Source organism: Globicephala melas, chromosome 4 (assembly GCF_963455315.2).
Source record: "Globicephala melas chromosome 4, mGloMel1.2, whole genome shotgun sequence".
In the NCBI taxonomy this organism is placed as follows: Eukaryota; Metazoa; Chordata; class Mammalia; order Artiodactyla; family Delphinidae; genus Globicephala; species Globicephala melas.
In genome coordinates this window covers 106,807,127-106,828,499 of record NC_083317.1, presented here as the reverse complement: position 1 = coordinate 106,828,499, position 21,373 = coordinate 106,807,127, and the positions used below count along the sequence as shown (strand labels likewise).

At 38.8% G+C, this 21,373-nt stretch overlaps 2 protein-coding genes across 2 annotated transcripts in view; one reads left to right on the top strand and one right to left on the bottom strand.

The window, feature by feature from the left end:
• VEPH1 (ventricular zone expressed PH domain containing 1) overlaps nt 1-21,373 on the bottom strand; it is a 213,639-nt gene that overhangs the window by 148,356 nt on the left and 43,910 nt on the right. The window contains exon 5 of the mRNA XM_030842369.3: nt 2,239-2,405. Within this exon, the coding sequence (XP_030698229.2) occupies nt 2,239-2,405 (167 nt within the window). The remainder of the gene's footprint in view (nt 1-2,238; nt 2,406-21,373) is intronic.
• PTX3 (pentraxin 3) lies at nt 9,845-14,658 on the top strand. Its single transcript, XM_030842368.2, has 3 exons — nt 9,845-9,974; nt 10,421-10,825; nt 14,045-14,658. The coding sequence occupies exons 1-3, from the start codon at nt 9,845-9,847 to the stop codon at nt 14,656-14,658; spliced, it is 1,149 nt and encodes a 382-aa protein (XP_030698228.1).

The window sequence follows — 21,373 nt, the reverse complement described above, 5'->3', positions numbered from 1 at the left end:
CCACTTTCCCCCTCTGGAGACCACACACATCTTTTTCCTTGTTCTTCATGGTCTTCACTCTCTTTGGCCTCTTTTGTTCATTTATTCATTTCCAGATTCAACAACGTTTTATTGAAACCCTATTAGGTGCCCAGCACTACGCTAGGGAGTTCATACAAATATGCAGACACACTCTTTGCTCCTCAAGGAGTTTAAGGTGAACTGCAAGAGATGGACGGGGAAAAAATAGTGACAATATATTATTCTAAGGGCAAAAGCAAAGATGCATACCAGGTAACAGAGAGGTGCCCAGTCCTCTGCCCGACTTCTAGCCTTACTGCTCAAAGTGTGGTCCCTGAAGCAGCAGGGGCAGCATCACCTGGGAACTTGTAAAAGGGCAGAATCGGGGACCCCATCCTAGACCTATTGAATTGAAACCTCTGGGGGTGGGGCTTAAGCCTGCTCTCCAGTGTCCAGGTCTCCCAGCCCAGTCCCCACTTCCTGAAGACCATTTGCCCCTCTGCTCCACCTGACATAAAGCTTCAACATCTTGCCTGATGCCACTCCCTTTGTGCGTCTTCATGGCACCTATTTTCCCCTAAGGTAGAACTCACTATCCCCTGCCCGCCGTTTATACCTTTCATAGAGCACTTATCACCCTGTTTAGTTCACTTTAGTTTTATGAATGTTTATTGAGTGCTCTCAGATACTGTACCAAGATGTGGGATACAAAGGAAAAGAAGAAATCATGCCTTACCACAAGGAGCTTACAGTCTATTGTGGTTAATTATGCATATGACCATTCTTGCCTGCCTTTCTTTCAATTTTGATGTTGAATCCAAATGTTCCAGGCTTCACCTTAGTGTTGACTGGTTTTTCAAGTGGTGGATATTGATATTATCAGGAAAATGGAGCGAAGATGCAGCCATATATAACCTTGGCTGACCATTAATCTGTACTGTGCACACGTCTTGGTGCCCTCCAGAATCCAATTCTACTTCCTCCTTCCTGGCAGCCTCTAGTTTCTATGTGAGTATCCTCAGGGTTCAGGAGAAGCTGCAGGGGTAGAGCATGTGTCTGAAACAGAGACTGTCAGGATTTTGGTTTGGATGTTGTAGGAAAGCATACTGCTTAGAGAACCCCTAGCCCCATCTGGAGCCCACAAGGAGAAATCCTACAGAAAATGAGAGCCAACACCGAGAAATCAAAAATCTGAGAAATGGAGATACAGAAGCTGCTCTGCTCACATATTTGAGCCCCTGATCAAGCCTCATCTGAAGGTTTTTCCCCATCGCATGTGCTAATAAATTCTTTTTGTTTAAACCACTGTGGGTTGGGTGTTTGGTTACTGATAATCACAAGCATCCTAATTATTACAATCTTTTACTTGAATCCAAAGAACAAGTAATTTGCTATCTAGAAAGTGAGCCTTTGCTCTCACTGCAGTCTGATTTCCCCATAACTCAAGGCATGTGTAGGTCTCCCCCTTGGCCCTATCTGAGAAACTGTAGATTCCTAGGACTGCACGACCACACTGACCTTTCACTAAAGCTGTCCTGCAATGGCTACAGATTTGCACATTGGTTGTGTTTGTATTACTGTACTTGTGGTGGTTAATTTCATGTGTCAGCTTCACAGAGTCAGAGGGTGCCCAGATATTTGGTTTAACATTACTCTGGGTATGTCTGTGAGGGTGTTTCCAGATGATACTGGCATCTAAATCAGTAGAATGAGAAAGCAGATTGCCCTCTCCAGTGTGAGTGAACCACATCCAATTTGTTGAAGGCCTGCATATGACTGCTTGAGCTGGGACATCAGTCTTCCCCGGGCCTCATGCTGGGACTTACACCCTCAGCCCTCTGGTCCTCAGGTCCTTGGACTGGAACTATATCACTCGCTCTCCTGGGTCCTCGGCTTGCAGACGGCAGATTGTGGGACTTTTTAGCCTCATAACTGCATAAGCCAACTCTAATTCCTCATGATAAATATGTATGTATGTATGTATGTACAGATAGATAGACAGATTGATTGACAGATTCATTCTATTGCTTCTGTTTCTCTAGAGAACACTAAGACAGTATCCAACTTCTGCCATTACCTCCTCACTTTTATGATTCTAGAAGAAGTGAATGAGTGCTTTTATGTAAAGGTGAGCATGCACAGATACATGAGAGAGGAAAGCTGAAGCATACCTCCTGTCTACATACCCAGAAACAGACCCGGTTGTATGAACCATCAGGTATATAACGTAAACTTTACCTCCGGTTGCTTCCTCTTTGCAGCTACATGCAAAAGCCGTAAAAGATGGTACTGTTCTGGTTGTTCCAGCTGAGACATCAAGGCTAGGAGTTCTGTCAGGTGTCTGTTAATTGGCTGAGGCTGCTTATCGTACACAGCAGGTAACACCCTCAACAACATGGCATTACCTGTTGAAGGAATAATAACAGAAATGATGACTTTATCAGCCCATGAGCCATAGAATACCATTATTATCAATGCAACAAATTTTGGACCTCCTCACATATTAAACAGCACAGACTAATGGCCAAATCCTCTGCTAAAAATAACATGGTACCTTATTCTGAAAAATCACTGAATCATTATTTAAACAGATTCCATAAAAGGGAATATTTTATGATATGATCAGTATTATTATCTAATGAAAATTTTTCCTGAGTAATGCACCATGGGGAAAAGAAAATTTGACAGTAACCAGACAACACCCTTGAGAAGGAAACAGTTCCAATAAAGAATTCCTGACGAAAAACAACATTTGGATGCTGTTTAAATGAAAACTAAGCGGTGACATAAGCATGAATCTAAATGAAACTGAACTAAAAAAAAAAAAGTGCAGAGGAATGTATTCATGTTCCTGAGAGATATGGAGGCACGATTCAGACAACTGATACGTGGAAACTATGCCTTATTTTTACGAATAGTTAGAAAAGTAGCAATGCAAATTTAGATCCCCAATTTCTGCACTATTTCAAGGGAAGTTTACACTCAGGTTGTTTCTCACAGGTGACCTGCCTCAAAGACTTGTATGGACAACTGGGTTTAAAATGGCGGAACCTGAAGAAAAAAATATGATGTAAGGTTTGCAGGGACTCATCAGCAAACAACATATGGGAAACATCTGCTTATCATTTTATGGTATGGATTTTTTCGAAAAATCCTCTCAAGAACTTAAATGTCTCAGAATTTGTTTCTAGGGATTTCTCGAACAAGAATTTTCTTGCTTCTATTTACTTTAAATTTGGCTCTGTATATAGAAGACTTACACAGAAAGAATCAAATAAGCAGTGATTATACATGTGTAGACCCTTACTAAATGGTGGGGACATTTAGATATGAGGATTAAGAAAATAAGGCCAGAATTTTCAGAATCTCTATGACTAAATTTAATGAAAGGGTGATCCTGGGTCATGGTGAATATATCTTGGTGACGATAAATAATGAGAATTGCTTTTTCCACACATGATTCATAGAATTAGTCTCAAACAGATTTTAGGCATATGCTCACAGACTCCAAGGTATTGGAAATATTCAGGGTTTTTTTTAAATGTAAAAAACATTGTTTTATTTTTTAATTTATTTTTGCTTATTTTTACTAATTTTACTAAGAGCTTTTTCTTAAAGGATCAGGAATTGTCAATGTCATGCCCAATCTCTACAAAGCACATTAGCTCATAGAACTTAGCTATGTAGACATACTGATTAACTGCTAAAAAAGGTCACAATAAATGGAACTGTCATTGTAATTGAAGACAGGAACAATACTCATTAAAGGTCCTGGGACCCCTGAAGAGGGAAAACCCAGATTAGTCATCTTTAGCTGACTTGGATTTTGATCAAAGAATACAAAAATAAATAAGGGCTTTTTTAAAAATTTGAAACTGATGAAGACACTTTGGTGTAGAAATCCTATAAATTTCATTCATAAACTAATATATTCTTCTTCATTATGAAATATTTCAAGCCATTAGACAAATATAGGCAAAAATATAAGGACCACTGGTGTGCCTACCAACCAGCTTTACCAAAACTTAACCTTGTACCATAATTGCTTCCCACCCCACTCACTTCCTTTTCTCCCCAGAGGCAACCACCAACCTGAAATTGGTGTTTACCATCTTCGTGAATGTTTTTACACTTCAATTGTATGTGAATATATCAATAAGCATTTACAGTGTTCTTTGCATGCTTTAAAATTTTATATCAATAGTATATTGTACATATCTTTGTGCAACATATTTTTTCCCATCCAACATTGTATTGAAGTTTTATATCCAAGAAGTTCTCCTTCATTTATTCTCACAGCTGTATGGTATTCTATTGTATAAATATGCAGCAATTTATTCATATACTATATGGTTGGAAGATTTTTATTATTGTTATTATTATTATTATTTGCTTTCACCAATAGTGCTGCAATTTTTAGACTATTTCGTTGTGCATAAATGGGTGATATTCCCTTGGGTACTGATTCTGAGCTTAATGTGCTTAGAAATGACGTGGGCAACTTGTTAAAACACAGATACTGATTCAACAGATTGGAGGTACAGCCTGAGAATCTGAATTTCTAACAGGCTCTCAAGTGATGTTGATGGTCCCTGGACCACATAATTAAGTAGCAAAGCAGTGGGGTTTTCCCTCGGAGTTAAGTTTCTAGATGTTCCAAAATTTCTTTGCAACGTGGTTGTAGTAGTTTTCTATAGCTGCCATAAGAAACTGACAAAAACTGTGGCCCAAAATAACACAAATTTATTATCTTATATTTCCATAACACAGAAGTCTGGCATGAGTCTCACTGGGCTAAAATCCAGGTACTGGAAGGCCTGGGATCCTTCCTGGAGGTTGTAGGAAGGAACCGTTTCTTGGCTTTTCTAGCTTCTGGAGACCACCAGCATTCCTTGCTTTGGGGTCTCCTTCCTCCATCTTCAAAGTCAGCTACAGAGCAACTCTTTGATCCTGCTTCTGTCACTACACCTCTTCCTCTGCTTCTCTCTTCTGCCTCTCTTCCACTTAAGCACCCTTGTGGTGACACTGTGTCCATCTGGATAATCTAAGATTATCTCCTTATATGGTAACCTTAATTCCATCTTCTGTGCAATGAAACACAACATGTTCACAGGTCATGGGGATTAAGATGTGGATATCTTAATTATTGGGGAGGGGTTCATTATTCTGCCTACCATCACGATTATAACAATTTACATACCCACCAGGAGCATGAATGTTTCTGTTGCCAACATTTGGTCTTGACAGACATCGGTTTTTGCCAATCTGATGGGGTGTAAGGTGACACCTCATTTTTTGTTTTAATTTTCATTTATTTACTCACTTGTAAGGCTGAGCACCATTTTTATATGTTTTCAGGTCATTTCCTCTGCCGTGATTTGGCCATTCATATCCTTTACTTATTTTCAATTGGGATGTTTGTGTTTTCTTATTGATTTGTAGAAGTTCCTTATTTATTCTGGATACTAATATTTGGTCTATTAGTTTTAAAGTTGCAATCCTAATGGAGTTGATTTTTAAATTTTTTATTTTATGGTTTTTAAAGATTTTGTTATTGAGAAATTTTTCCCTAATATAATGAATATGTTCATAAAAATATTCTACTATATTTTCTACTAAAAGCATTATGATTCTTTTTTAAATTTATTTTATTTATTTGGCTGCGTTGGGTCTTCGCTGCTGCGTGCAGGCTTTCTCTAGTTGCGGCGAGTGGGGGCTACTCTTCGCTGCAGTGCATGTGCTTCTCATTGCAGTGGCTTCTCTTGTTGCAGAGCACGGGCTCTAGGTGCGCAGGCTTCAGTAGTTGTGGCTCTCGGGCTCTAGAGTGCAGGCTCAGTAGTTGTGGCGCACGGGCTTAGTTGCTCCGTGGCATGTGGGATCTTCCTGGACCAGGGTTCGAACCTGTGTCCCCTGCAATGGCAGGGGGATTCTTAACCATTGTGCCACCAGGGAAGACCTATGATTTCGTTTTTATGTTTGTCTTTAATCCATCTGGATTTTACTTTTTGTATATATGAGGAAGGGATCTAATTATAAATATATATTTGTGTGTATATAAACAATTGTCCCAGATCAATTTATTGAGTGGCCAACTGTTTCCCTTCTGATTTGTAATACCTCTTTCATATATAAAGTTTCCCATGTATCTGGATCTGTTTCTGGTTATTTGTCATACCTTCACCAATTATATATTTTCTTCATTACAATAACTTTATAATAAATCATTATATCTCACAGGGCAAATTTCTTCATCTTCTACTTCAAATTCCTCTACTTTATATAAATTTTACCATTAGTTTGTCAACTTCCTTGAAAAACTAGGTTAGGATTTTTTTCTTCACATTGAATATATAGACTAATTTGGAATAATTGACATCTCTGTGAAACTGAGTTTTCTTATTCAAGAACTTGATATATTCTTCTATCTATGTAATTTTTTTATGTTTTTCAAAGTTTTGTGATATTAGCTGTACCTTATATATCTTTTGTTAAATAGATTCCTAGGTATTCCATATTTGTTGTTGCTATTGTAAATGAAAGTTTTTGGTCTTTTAAAGATATCTTCTATTTATGTGCTGCATTAAGAAAGCAACTGATTTTTGTACATTGACCTTTCATCCAGCAAAAGTTTAGTTCTTTTATTAATAAACTGTCTTCAGAGTCTCTTAGATTTTCTGCATATAGATAATCAACTTACAATAACTGATGAAAACTTCGTTTCTTTCCATCCTTATTCCTTACATTTCTTTTTTGTCCTACTTTACCGGCTGGGACCTCAAACACTTTGATGAATAGAACCAGTGTCCACTGGTATCGTTTTATTATTCCTGTCTTTAGAGAGTATGTTTCTAAGGATTCATCATAATGTATGTACATGTTTCTACACATTTTTGGTATTTAGATTTTATCAGTTTAAGTTCCTGTCTTTTTCCTAGTTTGAACATGAATGAGTGTTGAATTTTATTAAACGATTTTTCTGCACCTGTCCACATGACCATATGATTTCTCCTTTAACTTGTTATTGTAGTAAATTAATGAATATTCTAATGTTTAATCAATCTTATACTCTTAGAATACACTCAGCTTGGTTATGATGCATTTTAATGCATAGATTGCTGGATTTTGGCTCATACTTCATTTAGAGCTTTCACATCTATATCCTTAAATGAGACTGACTTGCAGTTTTCCTTTCTTGTACTGACCTTGTCTCTTTTTAGTATCATACTTACTAGACATATAAAAAGAATTTAGTGCATTCCTGCACACTCTATTCTCAGAGGCCGTTTATATAAAATGGGGATTACATGTTCCTTGCTTGGTAGAACTTGCTTATCAAACCTTCTGAGCAATGTTCCATATATTTCATCATATCAAAATTTAAATTATGTAGTTTAAATTTCCGTATCCTTTCACAGTTTTTTGGCATTTGAATGATCAGTTATGACAGAAGTGAACCTATCAGTTATGAGAAGTACGTTAAAATCTGTCTTTATGATTATGGATTTGTCAATTTCTTCTTATAAGTCTGTCAATATTTGGCATATTTTTTTGAAACTACCAGATAGTTCTGAGATATCTTCCTGGTAAAGCATTTCATCATAATTTAATTTCTCTCTTTGCTTTAAAGTCTACTTTTAATGAAGATGTTAAAATGAAAAAAAAAATCCCTCAGCAAAAATAAAAAATAAAAAAAAATAAAGTCTACTTTTGACTGATATTAATACAACTATGCTAGCTTTTTTGAATTGCCCTTGTTTGGTATATTCTCTCACCACTTTTAAATTTTTTTGTTTTCGAGATTTCTAGATTCTTATGTTTTATGTGTGACTCTTGTAAGTGACTTATAGCTGGACTTAAAAAATATTTCTATCTGACAAACATTTGTCTCTTAACTGAAAGTTTGTTTCATTAATATTTATAGTGATTACTGGTATATTTGGATTCATTTTTACATTACATTGTGCTTTTTACTTATCTTGCTCTGTCTATGCTTTTCTTCCCTACTTCACTGCTTCCTATTGAATAGGTCAAGTTTTTTTTTTTTTTTTTAATTCACTCTATTCCTTCCATTTGGACATTTTATTTCCTTTTGGTTTTGGTGGCTGTCCTTTAAAAGACAAACATTCTTGAACTAACAAAGAAAAATTAATTTTCCTGTCTTGAACAATGAAAGGATTTTAGAGTTACTTTCTTAGCTCTTTCTTCCAGTTCCTTAATATTCTCTTCAGCTTCAGCCTAATTTGTCATTTAATCCATTCCTTGAATGTTTTAAAAATTTCAATTAACTTTTTTTTAATTCTAGAAGTTATATTTGATTCTTTAAAAAACATCAGTGTCTTTTTCTTTTTTCATGTTTCCAATTCCTTCTTGTAGATCTTAAATCACTTTAAACACACTTATTTTCTAGTTTCTAGCTGATATTTTAAATAAGTGAAATTCTTGAGGGAGGGGTGTCTAATCCCTTTTGGTTTCTGTTGGTTCTAATTTATGGTGGATTGTTCCCTCATATGTTTAAATAATTTTTATTATGAATTTATTTTTAATAATAAATATGTGTCAGACAGTATACATTTGAATCTGGAACATGTATGAGGGCAGGCCCAAAGTCACAAACTCTCAGAGACCCTGTAGAGTTCAGTCAAAGAGAGCTATGCTTACTTCTCACTTTCTTGAGCTAGGGCAGAGACCAACTGAAATCCAATAGGTAACTCCTCATCCTGGCCTAAGCCTTGTTCCCATACGGCCATTAACACTTGGTTATCACAGAACGGACAACATGTCCTCCCCTTCACCTCCCCTCGGGGGAGGGGGCCTAGCATCAGCTCTTGGGTCTGTTTTTGGTTCCCTCTCTTTGGCCTCTGGATATCTCCCTTACTTTATTGGAAGCTTATTTGTACATTTTAAGTTCTTATTATTATTCTAATGTAAACACATTTCTAGGTTTTTTTTTCACCAGAGTTTTCAGCTTATATAGATCTCCATATATTGGCAGAAGCAGGAATCCCTAAATTTACTTTAGAAATATGATCTTTGACTCTAAGCCGTGTGAAATAATATACCCACATAATTTCAGGTTATGAAAAGAAACACACCTAAAATCAGTTAATTCCTTTTCCCCAGCTCCTTCTCATTCTAGGTTTACCAGTTTTGCTGTGTTTGTCATTAGAAAGTCCATTTATAAAAGTATAGTTGCAACTCCAGAAGGATTAAAGGTGGAATAACTCGGAATGGATTTGGCTTCTAGAGCCATACAAATTTTTACTGTGTTGGTTTATCTTGAAATCAGAGTAACTTTCACAGTTTAGACCTGTAAAACTGTGTACAAAGAAAAGTGAAAAGAAGTTTTCTATACATAACGGTGGTGAAACAATGCGAGTGCACACAAAATGCTGAAATGATGCTCTTGCTTTCACACCTCTATGCCTGCTGAATTATTTCTCCCCCTAATACCCCTCCCCTCCCTCTCATCCTTCAGTGCTACCAATTCAAGTTACAACAGCTAATCCCCAGGGGAAGACAGTCCTAGCCCAGTCTCCCCACCTCTTTCGCCTCTGACCCTCTTCCAATTAATCTGACTGCAGTGCAAACCTTTGTGGTTTACTATTGTGCAACTCCCCACGTCTCCTTCGCCCTCCCACCCACCCCTCCCCCCCAATTCAGGGGAACTCCCGTGAACGCAGTGCCACTGGCATTACTCATTCATCCCCATTCAGACCTTCCCCAGCATTTATTAAGGGCTCTCAGCTCCTGCCTCTCACTCTCCTCCGCTGCTTCTCCACTCACTTGAGAGCCTCTTGTCTCGTCCCCTCCCGACGTCTGTGGGAAGAACTTTGTCTCTTCAGCAATGCATTTCCCTGTGATTCTGTTTTGTGCTCTCTGGTCTGCAGTGTCGGCCGAGAACTCGGATGAATATGAGCTCATGTATGTGAATCTGGACAATGAAATAGACAATGGACTCCATCCCACTGAGGACCGTAAGTTCATTTTAACTGTTTCTCTGCTAACCCTAATTACATATCCGCCTCTTTGGGTCTAAGTATTATACATATATTTTGTAGCCAATGAAATAAGCAAAAAAATTAGTTTGTTTTACAAAAGAGAAAAGCACGTTAGGGAAGGGAGCGTTTTCAAAAAGTTACTTCTGTCAGAGATACATAATGGGTCGAACTGTATGAAATCGCCTATATTCTCGTTTTGAGCTCCATGAACGGCAATTTCATAGAGTTCAACTTCATATAAACTCGCATGGTTTCTGTCATACTCGAGATATTTACATGCTGGTTTTTTGCAGGTATCCTGAAAGGAAAGGGGGGGGGTACTGGGGATGAGTACTTGGGACCACCGAGGGAGGTCGGCATTTTACAAGGTACACCCGAGGAGGGCCTGGGCGGGTCGGTAACGCGTGTGTCCCGTTCTCTAGCTACGCCGTGCGACTGCAGTCGGGAGAACTCCGAGTGGGACAAGCTTTTCATCATGCTGGAGAACTCGCAGATGCGGGAGGGCATGCTGCTGCAGGCCACCGACGACGTCCTCCGGGGTGAGCTGCAGAAGCTGCGGGTCGAGCTGGGCCGGCTGGCGGGCAGCCTGGCGAGGCTGTGCACGCCGGTGGCCCCCGCCGAGGCCAGGCTGGCCCGGGCGCTGGATGAGCTGCTGCAGGCGAGCCGCGACGCGAGCCGCAGGCTGGCGCGCCTGGAGGAAGCCGGGGCGCTGCAGCCGCAGGAGGAGGCGGGGCGGGCCCTTGGCGCAGTGCTCGAGGAGCTGCGGCAGACGCAGGCCGACCTCCGCGCTGTGCAGGGCTGGGCGGCAGGACGCTGGCTGCCAGCAGGTGAGGACGCTGGACCGGGCGGGGACCCCCACGCGGCTTCGTTCTCGGAGCGCGAGTTGTGGGAAGCCGAGTCAGCCAACCCTCTACGGGAGGCTTTAGTGAGAAGAAACACACACACACACCCTTCTGTTTCTCCATGCATGGTCACAGAGCTCAGACACACCATACAAGGCGGGAAAATTGCTTTCAAAAGTAGTCTCCAGTCCCGAGGAATCCAGAGGATAGATGTGCACGTAATCATCACAGTCTTGAAATAGACGTCAAGGGGCCCCACACTGACACCCGATCCGACCAGGCGTTACAGGAGCTCTATTGGCCGGTTATAACCGTGACCTCTCTCGGTGTCAGCTTCCCTCCGTTAGGGATTTCCACTTCGTCTAATTTTAGCCGGCTTCTCTCTTTAGGGGAGCTCTGGTTCCCCGCGCTATTTCAGGGCACAGCCTAATTTTTAGGAAGGTTTTCCAATCCCTGGGCTGGCCCCTCCTCCCTGCCTGTTCCAAACAAAAGACTTGAGGCTGAATCTGATCTCCCAAGGGGTCCCCCCAGCCCTCGGGTCTGTGAAATGAGCGCCAGAGTGAGGTCCAGGGTGTGAGGTTTGGAATAAACCAGAGGCTGAGGGATCCAAAGAGAGACAGTAAGATGTAGGAGCCAACTGGTATCCAGGTGGCACCCCAGGGATGAGGAGGATCAGGGTGAAACAGGAGAGAGGCAGTTCAAACCAGATGCAACCTGTCGAAGTCCCATGTAATACTAAGTGAATTTTCAAACACATGTGAGCTCAAAATAATACATTCGAAAGACAGTTCAAGGAAATAAAGAGTAGATTTGGAGCCAAGTAACACTCCTTTGTAAGTCAAAATTTCTAAGAAATGGTGATGTAACAATTGTGGGTTACATTAGAAAATCTGTGTCCTATGTAAGAAAATATGACTTACACTTTTCCTGAGCATCTTATGAACAGAAAACAATTACAAAAAGCACCATCCTTTCTTTATGTCCAATAAAGCAACTCTTATTGGATGGGGTAGGAGAAGAATCATGCATGTGTGAGAGCATGTTGCATTTAAAATTGCAGAAACCATACCAGAATATGAGTCTTTCCTAAATAACTGAGGACTATCAGTACAGAACATATTTTTTAAAATATTAAGTAGGGCTTCAGAGGGGGGAAAAATCATAAAATCAAATATACAATAGATCCTCAATGTAAGTGACAAGGAGACAAATTATAATTCTTTAGCTGTTTTAATGGATGAAATTTCTTGTCTTTTGCAAACCATGTATAAATCATTGTACATATCACATACCAGGAAAACTGAAGAATTACGCTGTTTCACTTCCACCTCTGCATACTAGTTAGAGCAGAAGAGGGATGTATTTCTGAATTCAAAAATGTTAATTTCTTATTATAATACATCCTCTACTAATACTTTTACCCACATGCTTTGATTTCTTCTCTCTTGGTTTCCTGCCAGCTTGGCTCCTAAGGGATTCCTAATCATTCTGTTGTCAGCCTCTTAAGAACCTGGTTTTAATTCTGTTTGGTCTTTGATAATATAATCAGAAAAACCTATTAGTTAAAAGCCATTTCATGAGAGAGTTTCTGACATTTTAAAGACATATCAAGAGCCTCAATCACTGGTCCCCAAAAGAAGCCACAAAAAAACTTGTCAACATGCAGTTCTACTCCATGAACTCACATAACCAGTGCAGCCAACAGGGGAAGCTGGGTCTCTGAGAAGCAATCAAGAAAGGCTTTGGAATGCAATCCTAACTGCCTGGGCTTATTTAAACAGGAAATCAGTTCATGAGATTGTAGTTGGCACCCTCTCTGAACACTACTGAAACATTACAGAGAGTATGTCAAATGCCCATGCATATGGTGATCTTTTGTTCCATGATCTTTGATTGATTTAAATAACATAGCTAGAAAAGCATGTACCTACCAATTTCATCTGAAAAAAGAATCAACACCTCATTAAAAATTAATTTAAAAAAATCTTCAGAAATTCAAATTATTCAGTGAAAAAGTTAATACCAAAGTATGACAGGACCAATTTTGTGCTTTAGTATGATAGTTATTTTTCTAGGATTTTCTGAACCTCATTATCTTCTCTGACTATTTCTAAAGGATAAGGTCCATCTGCTTAATTTTTTCAGGATGGAGCCTAGCCTTCAGCCACTTGTAGGCAGTTAGCTTAGTTTACCACACTTTGCGTGGATATTTGGTTCCTGTAAGTTCTATTCACCAGTTAGTCTTTAAAAGCTCTGAGAGTTTGCTTTTTAAAGGTATCTTATGGTAAATCTTCTTTAGGTTGTTATAAACTGAATACCTAGCCCTACTTTAGATTTTTTAAAATTCTTTCTTTATATGGTCTTTTATGCATATATGAGGTTAGCACAAGGCAGAGCTCACTTGTTAAAGGCTTTAGCACATTATTTCCTAGAGACACCTAAAAGGTCTTCACTTCAGCAGCTGCAGCTCCCTGACTTGGCCATGTGACCTGGAGATGGACAGAGGTGGGAATTTACTAAGCTCCCAACCCCCAAGTTTGGAAGTCTCCTTCTAAGTGCGTATTAGCAGAAATATATACTCTATCCGACCCCTCGGAAGAATTCACTCTTCCTTAAAGGTTTTCTGTTACGGCTTACATAGCATTATAAGCATGTGGACAGAGTAAGAATTTTTAAGCATATCTTTGGTCCACAGAGCTCTTCTCGACTGCTACATGCTTGTTCTTTACGGACTTGCAGAATATTACAAGGAGAATGGAAGAGCCTTTGACAGATAACTATAAAGCCTGGAGAGACTGTGGGGCTCATCGAAAGCAACACAGCTTACTAGTAGTAAAACAAACTGAATTCCAGCTCTTTTAGCCAAATCCAGGGCTTCTTCTACCACTAAGAGGCAATGCAGTGTGCTGGTTAAGGGTGTGGCTCCTGCTGCCAGAGTGCCCAAGTTCAAACCCAATTTTACCATTTCTCTGTGTGCCTTCTTTTCCATTTACATGCTTCTGAATGAGACAGTTGATTTTCCTTATTCCTGTTTTCTTTCCTTTATAGAGATTTTATACTTGGGCCCCTCAAGTCATAATATATTGCTGCATATAGTTTTTAACGGTAGTCATTAAAAGGCCCATCCTAAAATGCCTAACTGCCAGAATCATTTCGGAATGAATTTGTATTTTCTTTCATATTCTTACTCCCTTGCTACTCTAGGTTGTGAAACAGCGATTTTATTCCCCATGCGTTCCAAGAAGATTTTTGCAAGTGTGCATCCAGCAACACCAATGAAACTTGAGGCTTTCAGTGCCTGCATTTGGGTCAAAGCCACAGATGTGTTAAACAAAACTGTCCTGTTTTCCTATGGCACAAAGAGGAATCCGTATGAGATCCAGCTGTACCTCAGCTATCAGTCCATCGTGCTTGTGGTGGGTGGAGAGGAAAACAGACTGGTCACCGATACTGTGATTTCCCTGGGAACGTGGACCCATCTGTGCAGCACCTGGAATTCAGAGAAAGGGCACGTGGCCTTGTGGGTAAATGGTGACCTGGTGGCCGCCACTGTAGACATGGCCACGGGTCACGTTGTTCCCGAAGGAGGAATCCTGCAGGTTGGCCAAGAAAAGAACGGCTGCTGTGTGGGTGGTGGCTTTGATGAGACATTAGCCTTTTCTGGCAGACTCACGGGCTTCAACATCTGGGATCATGTTCTCAGCAATGAAGACATAAGAAAGACCGGAGGAGCAGAGTCCTGTCACATCCGGGGCAATGTGGTTGGGTGGGCAGTCACGGAGATTCAGCCCCACGGAGGAGCGCAGTACGTTTCTTAAGTGTGGTGAAACTCTACTTAAAGCCAAAGAAAGAAACTCACATTTTAAGCATATGCCACTTGGGAAGGTCTAAAAACCTGAATGCATTACTAAGAACACTTGAGACTAATGAAGGAGAGAGTTGAGATCAATCTTTATTTATCTTGGCAAAATACTGAATAAATAGTCGAAGGGGAGACATTGGAGAAGGCTTTTGGGGATATTGTTACTAGACTTTATGCCATGTGCTTTCAGATTAATGCTGTGTCTTTGTCAGATAAACTCTCAAATAATGAAAAAAGACTGTATGGTTGAACAGAAGGACAATTGTTTTACTTTTCTTTGGCTAATTTTGTTTTGGCCAGAGATGAATTTTACATTGGAAAAATAATAAAATAACATTTGTTGTCCACTGTTCATTGTATTTGGTACATACCTTATTATGAAAAAATGATGATAGAACATATTTATACTACCATGTGACTTAACAAATACAAATGTAGTGTGTGTTATAATCAAATGTCATTTTTTGAGGAGATAGTTATATAAGTTATATTGTAAAATGGTTTTGTATTAATTTTATTGAGACTATTTTTGTAAATCTCTTCTGTAAATAAAATATTTTATAAAAATGAGTCCATGTCATCTAATTATAAATTTAAAATGTTTGGGAGCAAATCCACACTTTTTTTTAATCTAAAGCAGGCAATTAGTTTTCAGATACTAATCTGTTATGTAAATAGTAATAGTTACTATCGTTAGAAACAAACTATAGAGTTGTTTTAAGCATTGGCTTCCTATAAATCATAGGCAAGAAATATGATCTTGGCTAAGTCAATTCATCTCTCTGGGTTTTAGTTTCCTCAACTGAGAAATCAAGGAATTGAAGAAATAATGATTCCTTCCAATTTGATGATGCTATGAGCATATACAACTTTCTGTCCCATGTATACAGGGGAAAAAATATGAATTATATTCAGAGTTCCTCAGATTCACATGATACCTGCAAGAGATGGTTTAGGACTGTTATTGGGGAGATCTAAAAATCTGGAAAAGAAACAATGACTTCTGCCCTTAGTACACATCCCATTCTCTTACGCATAAAGGAGAGAACAGTCAAGTCCCTTCAACCTGTAGATGGAGAGATAACTCTCTACCACACTAATGTTCTCTTCCTGTAGAGGCGACGCAAGCAAGGGCTGACAGAAGAACCACAAAGCCACATGTGAACATCAGTAGGAAATGTGGTAGAACCACAGTGATGATGTGTCCACCTAAAGGTAGGACCTGAACAACCACAGGTCATCTCCTGTTCATGAGGTGTGGAGAAGGGAGCCAGGAGTAATTGTCAAACCACATTTTGTAACTAACTATCCTGGTCTTGTCTAGACAAGTTATTTAACTCCTCTGGAACTTCTCAGTAAAAGGAGGGGGTTAAACTCTTAGTGTCCAGGGCTTCCCTGGTGGCACAGTGGTTGAGAGTCCGCCTGCTAATGCAGGGGACGCGGGTTCGTGTCCCGGTTTGGGGGGATCCCACGTGCCGCGGAGCGGCTGGGCCTGTGAGCCATGGCCGCTGGGCCTGCGCGTCCGGAGCCTGTGCTCCGCAGCGGGAGAGGCCACAACAGTGAGAGGCCTGCGTACCGCAAAAAAAAAAAAAAAAAAAAATCATAAAAAGAAAAAAAAAAACAACTCAGTGTCCAGTGAAATTCTATAAATCTAGGAATCTTTGAAGATATACTCATGGTATCAATACAGCTTCACCCTACTCGTGAGACCCACAAAGCCAGAGTGAAGTGTCTCAAAGAAAATCCTTCCCAGTTTTGAGGTCACAGGTCAGTCTCAGACACTCGGAGATTACATAATTCAAGGTTACAGTCCCTGTTTAGCCACTGTCTATGACTCTGAATGCTGAGCTGAAGGAGGAAATACTTGACCGAACCTTCAGCAGAGAGTTAGGCATGCTTTCAATTCCTTTTCACATTTCAGCATGAATTACATCTGTTCAAGAGACCCAAGATGATGCTGGCCAAGAGATATGTAAATTCATATGCTGATAGAGTTAAATGTAAGGGAACTTTTAATTTTTAACAGGAATTACATGTTGAAGGCAGAGAAGAAACAAACTGAAAAAAAGAAAGTAACCCTTGAGTTACTAAAATAGAAATTACCTCTGCTACAGCAGTAAATCTGGATAAGTGTTCTAGGGACTTCTAATTGTTCCCTGATATCGATTTTCCCTCTTTTCCTAAGTAACAGAATTCTGGTTTTAATGGTATGTATGGCCACTCGGAGTAAAGTCTCTATTTTCCAGCATCAATTGCAGCTAGATGTGGCCAAATGACTATGTTCTGGCTGATGGTGAAATAACGAATGTGATTCCCTTTCCCTTCCTCCTTCTGACCGATGGGAATATGTTAATCACGGCTGGAATTTCAGCAACCATCTCTTAGATCAAGAGATTTAGCATAACAATATAGAATAAGCTTGGGCCTTTAATATTATGAAGCTGTCTTGCCAGCCCTAGGCTGCCTGTCCCTGTACTTCTTTTACACAACAACAACAAGAAAAATACACCTTTATCTTTTCTTCAATCCACTATTGGTTGACCACTTAATCTAATCCTGATCCCGTGGAGCAATTTTTCGTTTTAATAAAAAAGACCAAGCACTTTATTCCCTCAAAATACTCAGACTATATGTACAAAATACACTTTACAGTCTCAGGAAGCTGGCTATCTGACTCTTTTCTTTACACTAATAGCATTTAATGAGTTTTAGAATATACAGTGTCAGCAAAAGGAGGAAGTAAGAAATGTGTAAAATAGTGATAAAATAATCTAAAGAGAAATATCAGTGTGCTGGCTTAGTCTAGCACATTGGCAAAGAGTTTCACTCACCAGGATGGTTACTGAGAGCATCATCATATTATAGCACAGTAAAAGAACTGTGCAAGATGGCTCAAGTTATTCAGAGGAAAAATTACATGTATAACTAATATATAATACATGTACAAAATATAAAATATTATGTATGTGTGCTAGAGTGACAAACTGTCCTGGTTTGCCTAGGACCAACCCAGCTTTAGTACTGATAGTCCCCTGTTCCAGGAAATCCTTCAGTCCTAGGCAAACTGTGACACTTTGTCACTCTAGTACCTACATATGTATGTAAGTAGAGCAACTTTTTTGCAGAGAGAGTACCTGAACAAGATAGAGTTGATATATTTTCCTTGTCTATTGCAATGTGAGTTGGCTTTTAATTAAGTATTAATTCCTTTAAAAAAATCCAGAACAGTTGACTATTAAGTATATATTATAGAATATTAGAGCTAGGTATTTGCAATTACTCAATTAACTTCACTTTAATAAACAGATTTGAAAACAAAGAAGAAACTATAATTGATTTTTATTTCATCTCTTCTTAAATTTTATATTAGAAAGCTCTTCTTTGAGAAGCTTACTAAGGCCAAATGTTTCCAGAACTGTATTTTAGCCACTAAGAAATAGCACTCAAAGACTTCCCTGGTGGTTCAGAGGTTAAGAATCCACCTGTCAATGCAGGGGACATGGGTTTGAGCCCTGGTCTGGGAAGATCCCATATGCCGCGGAGCAACTAAGCCCGTGCGCCACAACTTCTGAAGCCCGGGTGCCACAACTACTGAAGCCCGTGCCTAGAGCCCGTGCTCCGCAACAAGAGAAGCCACTGCAATGAGAAGCCTGCGCACCACAACGAAGAGTAGCCCCCACTTGATGCAACTAGAGAAAGCGCACGTGCAGCAATAACGACCCACCACAGCCAAAAATAAAAAGACAGAAAAGGAAGGAAGGGAGGGAGGGAGGGAGGGAGGGAGGGAGGGAGGGAGGGAGGAAGGGAGGAAGGAAGGGAGGAAGGGAGGAAGGAAGGAAGGAAGGAAGGAAGGAAGGAAGGAAGGAAGGAAGGAAGGAAGGGAGGGCACTCAAAAAGTTAAAAATCTTGGTCAAAGTAATTGTATGTGTTCACTTATATATTCCTGGATTCAGTGAACTTGAAAACTCAGATTGCTGACCCTTGCATTTGGTTTTATAAATCTGGAGTATAGAAGAAAGCTTGCTGGGCTTGGGGTCAAAAACACAACATTCAAATCCTAGCACCATTACCCACTAACTATAAAATGTCAGGCCTGCTAACTAATCTTTATGAATCTCAAATTAGCCAAAAAACTGGGGATAACAGGACTTACCTACTTTGCTGAAGGGGCATTATGAAAATGATACAACAAGAGATAATGTATCTAAAAATGCTTTATAAACCCTAAAATAATTTTTGAAATGAAATAGTTATCATAAAAATGTTTTTCAACTTGTTCCCAGTGGATTAAATAAAAAATAAGCAAACAAAAATACAAACAAATAAATATAAAGATTCCCTTCCATTGTGAGTAAGTTATTCTCAGAGTTCGGCCCATGGATGCTTATAACTGTGCAGGCCTTATTCTACTTCACAGCAACATCTGCTGGTGAAGTCAGGAAGGTGCAAACTCTGGCGTGCATCAGATCCAAGACTTGGTTAACGATTCAGAAGAGATTCTTTTCTGATTTAAGATGTGTCTCTATTTCTTGTTGCACATTTGTATTGACTTCTATAACATTATATTTAATATTTCCCTATATCTATTAATATTCAGGTTGAATATTCTTAATGAGACTACTTTGGTAGCCTGTTTTCTAGAATATTTGATTAGTAAATTCTTTCTCAACAGCCTGTAATATGGTGAACTTAAAACCTTTTCCTTGAAGAATAACTGTATCATGAATTTTTAATGGCTAAGTATCTCCCCAGAAATTACGAAACTATACAAATGGATGTGATTCTGCCTTTAATATTTTAATATGGGCTTGGTATAAAGCAGACACTCAGTGACGACAATAACGATGATGATGATTATGATGATGGTGATAAAAAGAAGAATCATGGTAACCGCTGATGAACTGTGGGCCCGGCACTGTGCAAAGTATAGCTGCTTTATCTATTTAAGCCTCACATCCACACTATTTGGTACATATTATCACTGCCACAATAAACGGGGGGTTAATTTCCTATCTCGATTTCTCTGAGACAGCTCACCAATCAGTGGTTTGAACTTTGTCTCACATTGAGAAAGAAATGAGGTGAATTTATCATAATTAACTAGACAGTCTTTTCTAGGCCATTGCCAGGAAGTCAGAAAGGAATCTGGACTCTTGCTGAGACAAGATTACATTTCTTTCCAAAGACTTTCTACTTAAGTTTCAAATCATTTGAGGTCATCTTGTGATTTGTGCCAGAGGACCGTGTAAAAGGCATATTGACAGAGAGGAATATTTCCTTATTATGATCACTGATTCAGAAATGCAGATGAAAGGACGTCACTGTTTTTAGTTTTGATAGTAGTGCTGTGCATTGCATCAGAGTTCCAAATAAAAATTTGGAAAGGATTTCCCTATAGGCTCTCAAATAATCCCTTACAGTTGGTGATACCCTCATTTTAGGGATCACCAATAATATTGTCAACTTCCTAGGTGAAAGATATGCTAACTCATGCTGCACTAAGCATTGGTTGTGCTTTTATATTCCAGTACTGGACAGGTTTAACAAAGCATTTTCACATAGCAAAGAACAAGTTTGAAGAATTATTCAGGACACTGAAAAACATATCTCCCACTCTGAAAAGGTTCTGATGTTACAAAATATTAAATTGCCCTGATATGATTTAAGCAGAAAACAAATTAATTACCCAAGGGACATCCTTGTCTTATCTTTTTAATTCAATGGGAAAGCATTCAACATTTCCTCATTAAGTATGATTTTAGATGTAGGTTTTTGCAGATATCCTTTATTAGATTAAGGATGTTCCCTCTATTGCTAGTTTGCTGAGAGGTTTTTTTTTGTTTTTAATCATGAACAGACTTTGAATTTTACAAAAGGAAAGGATATATATATATATCTTAGTTATATACATATATATATATTATATCCTCTTAATGTTTCAGGAAGTTCTCCAAAATTCCTAGATTGCATTCTTTATTTTTTTTCATGAATGGATACAGAATTTTATGAGATGCTTTTACTGATCAAATGACTTTTTTCCCTTTTAGTCTTTTACCGTGGAGAATTACATCTTGAATATTGTCATCCTTGAATTCCTGGGATAACTTTTATAAAAAGAGGATAACAATAGTTCCTCCCTCATAAGTTATTAGGAGAATTATATGAGTTAAAAGACTAGTACCTGGTACAGAGCAAGAACTCAACGAATGTTAACTATTATATTCTTTATGCATTGCTAGAATCACTTTGCTAAAATTTTTGTGATTTGTGCATCTCTGTTTATAATTAGGATGGGTCTATATTTTCCTTTCTTATATTGTCCTTTGGTATTGATATCATGGCTATACCAGCCTTATAGAATTAGCTGGAGAATGTACTTTTTTTTTTAAATTACCACATTAATTTATTGTCAACACAGCTAAGTGCAGGCAGGCATATATAATAACATGTGTAAACTACCAAGCAAGCAGAATAAAAGGGAAACTGTACTGTGATTCACCTGCAAGATACTGTGCACGTACTCATTAAAGCAGTATTTTAGGTTCTGTTTTGTAGTTTCATTAATATTGTTATACAAAAATCTGTGCCCATACATTCCCATAATGCTTTGTTTTTTCATCTTTATTGGAGTATAACTGCTTTACAATGATGTGTTAGTTTCTGCTTTATAA

Excerpts from the sequence above, each read along its gene's own strand:
- PTX3 (XM_030842368.2), top strand. The coding sequence starts at position 9,845 with ATGCATTTCCCTGTGATTCTGTTTTGTGCTCTCTGGTCTGCAGTGTCG. Across the intron at positions 9,975-10,420 it reads ACTCCATCCCACTGAGGACC|CTACGCCGTGCGACTGCAGT; the intron begins GTAAGTTCATTT and ends CCCGTTCTCTAG. Across the intron at positions 10,826-14,044 it reads AGGACGCTGGCTGCCAGCAG|GTTGTGAAACAGCGATTTTA; the intron begins GTGAGGACGCTG and ends TTGCTACTCTAG.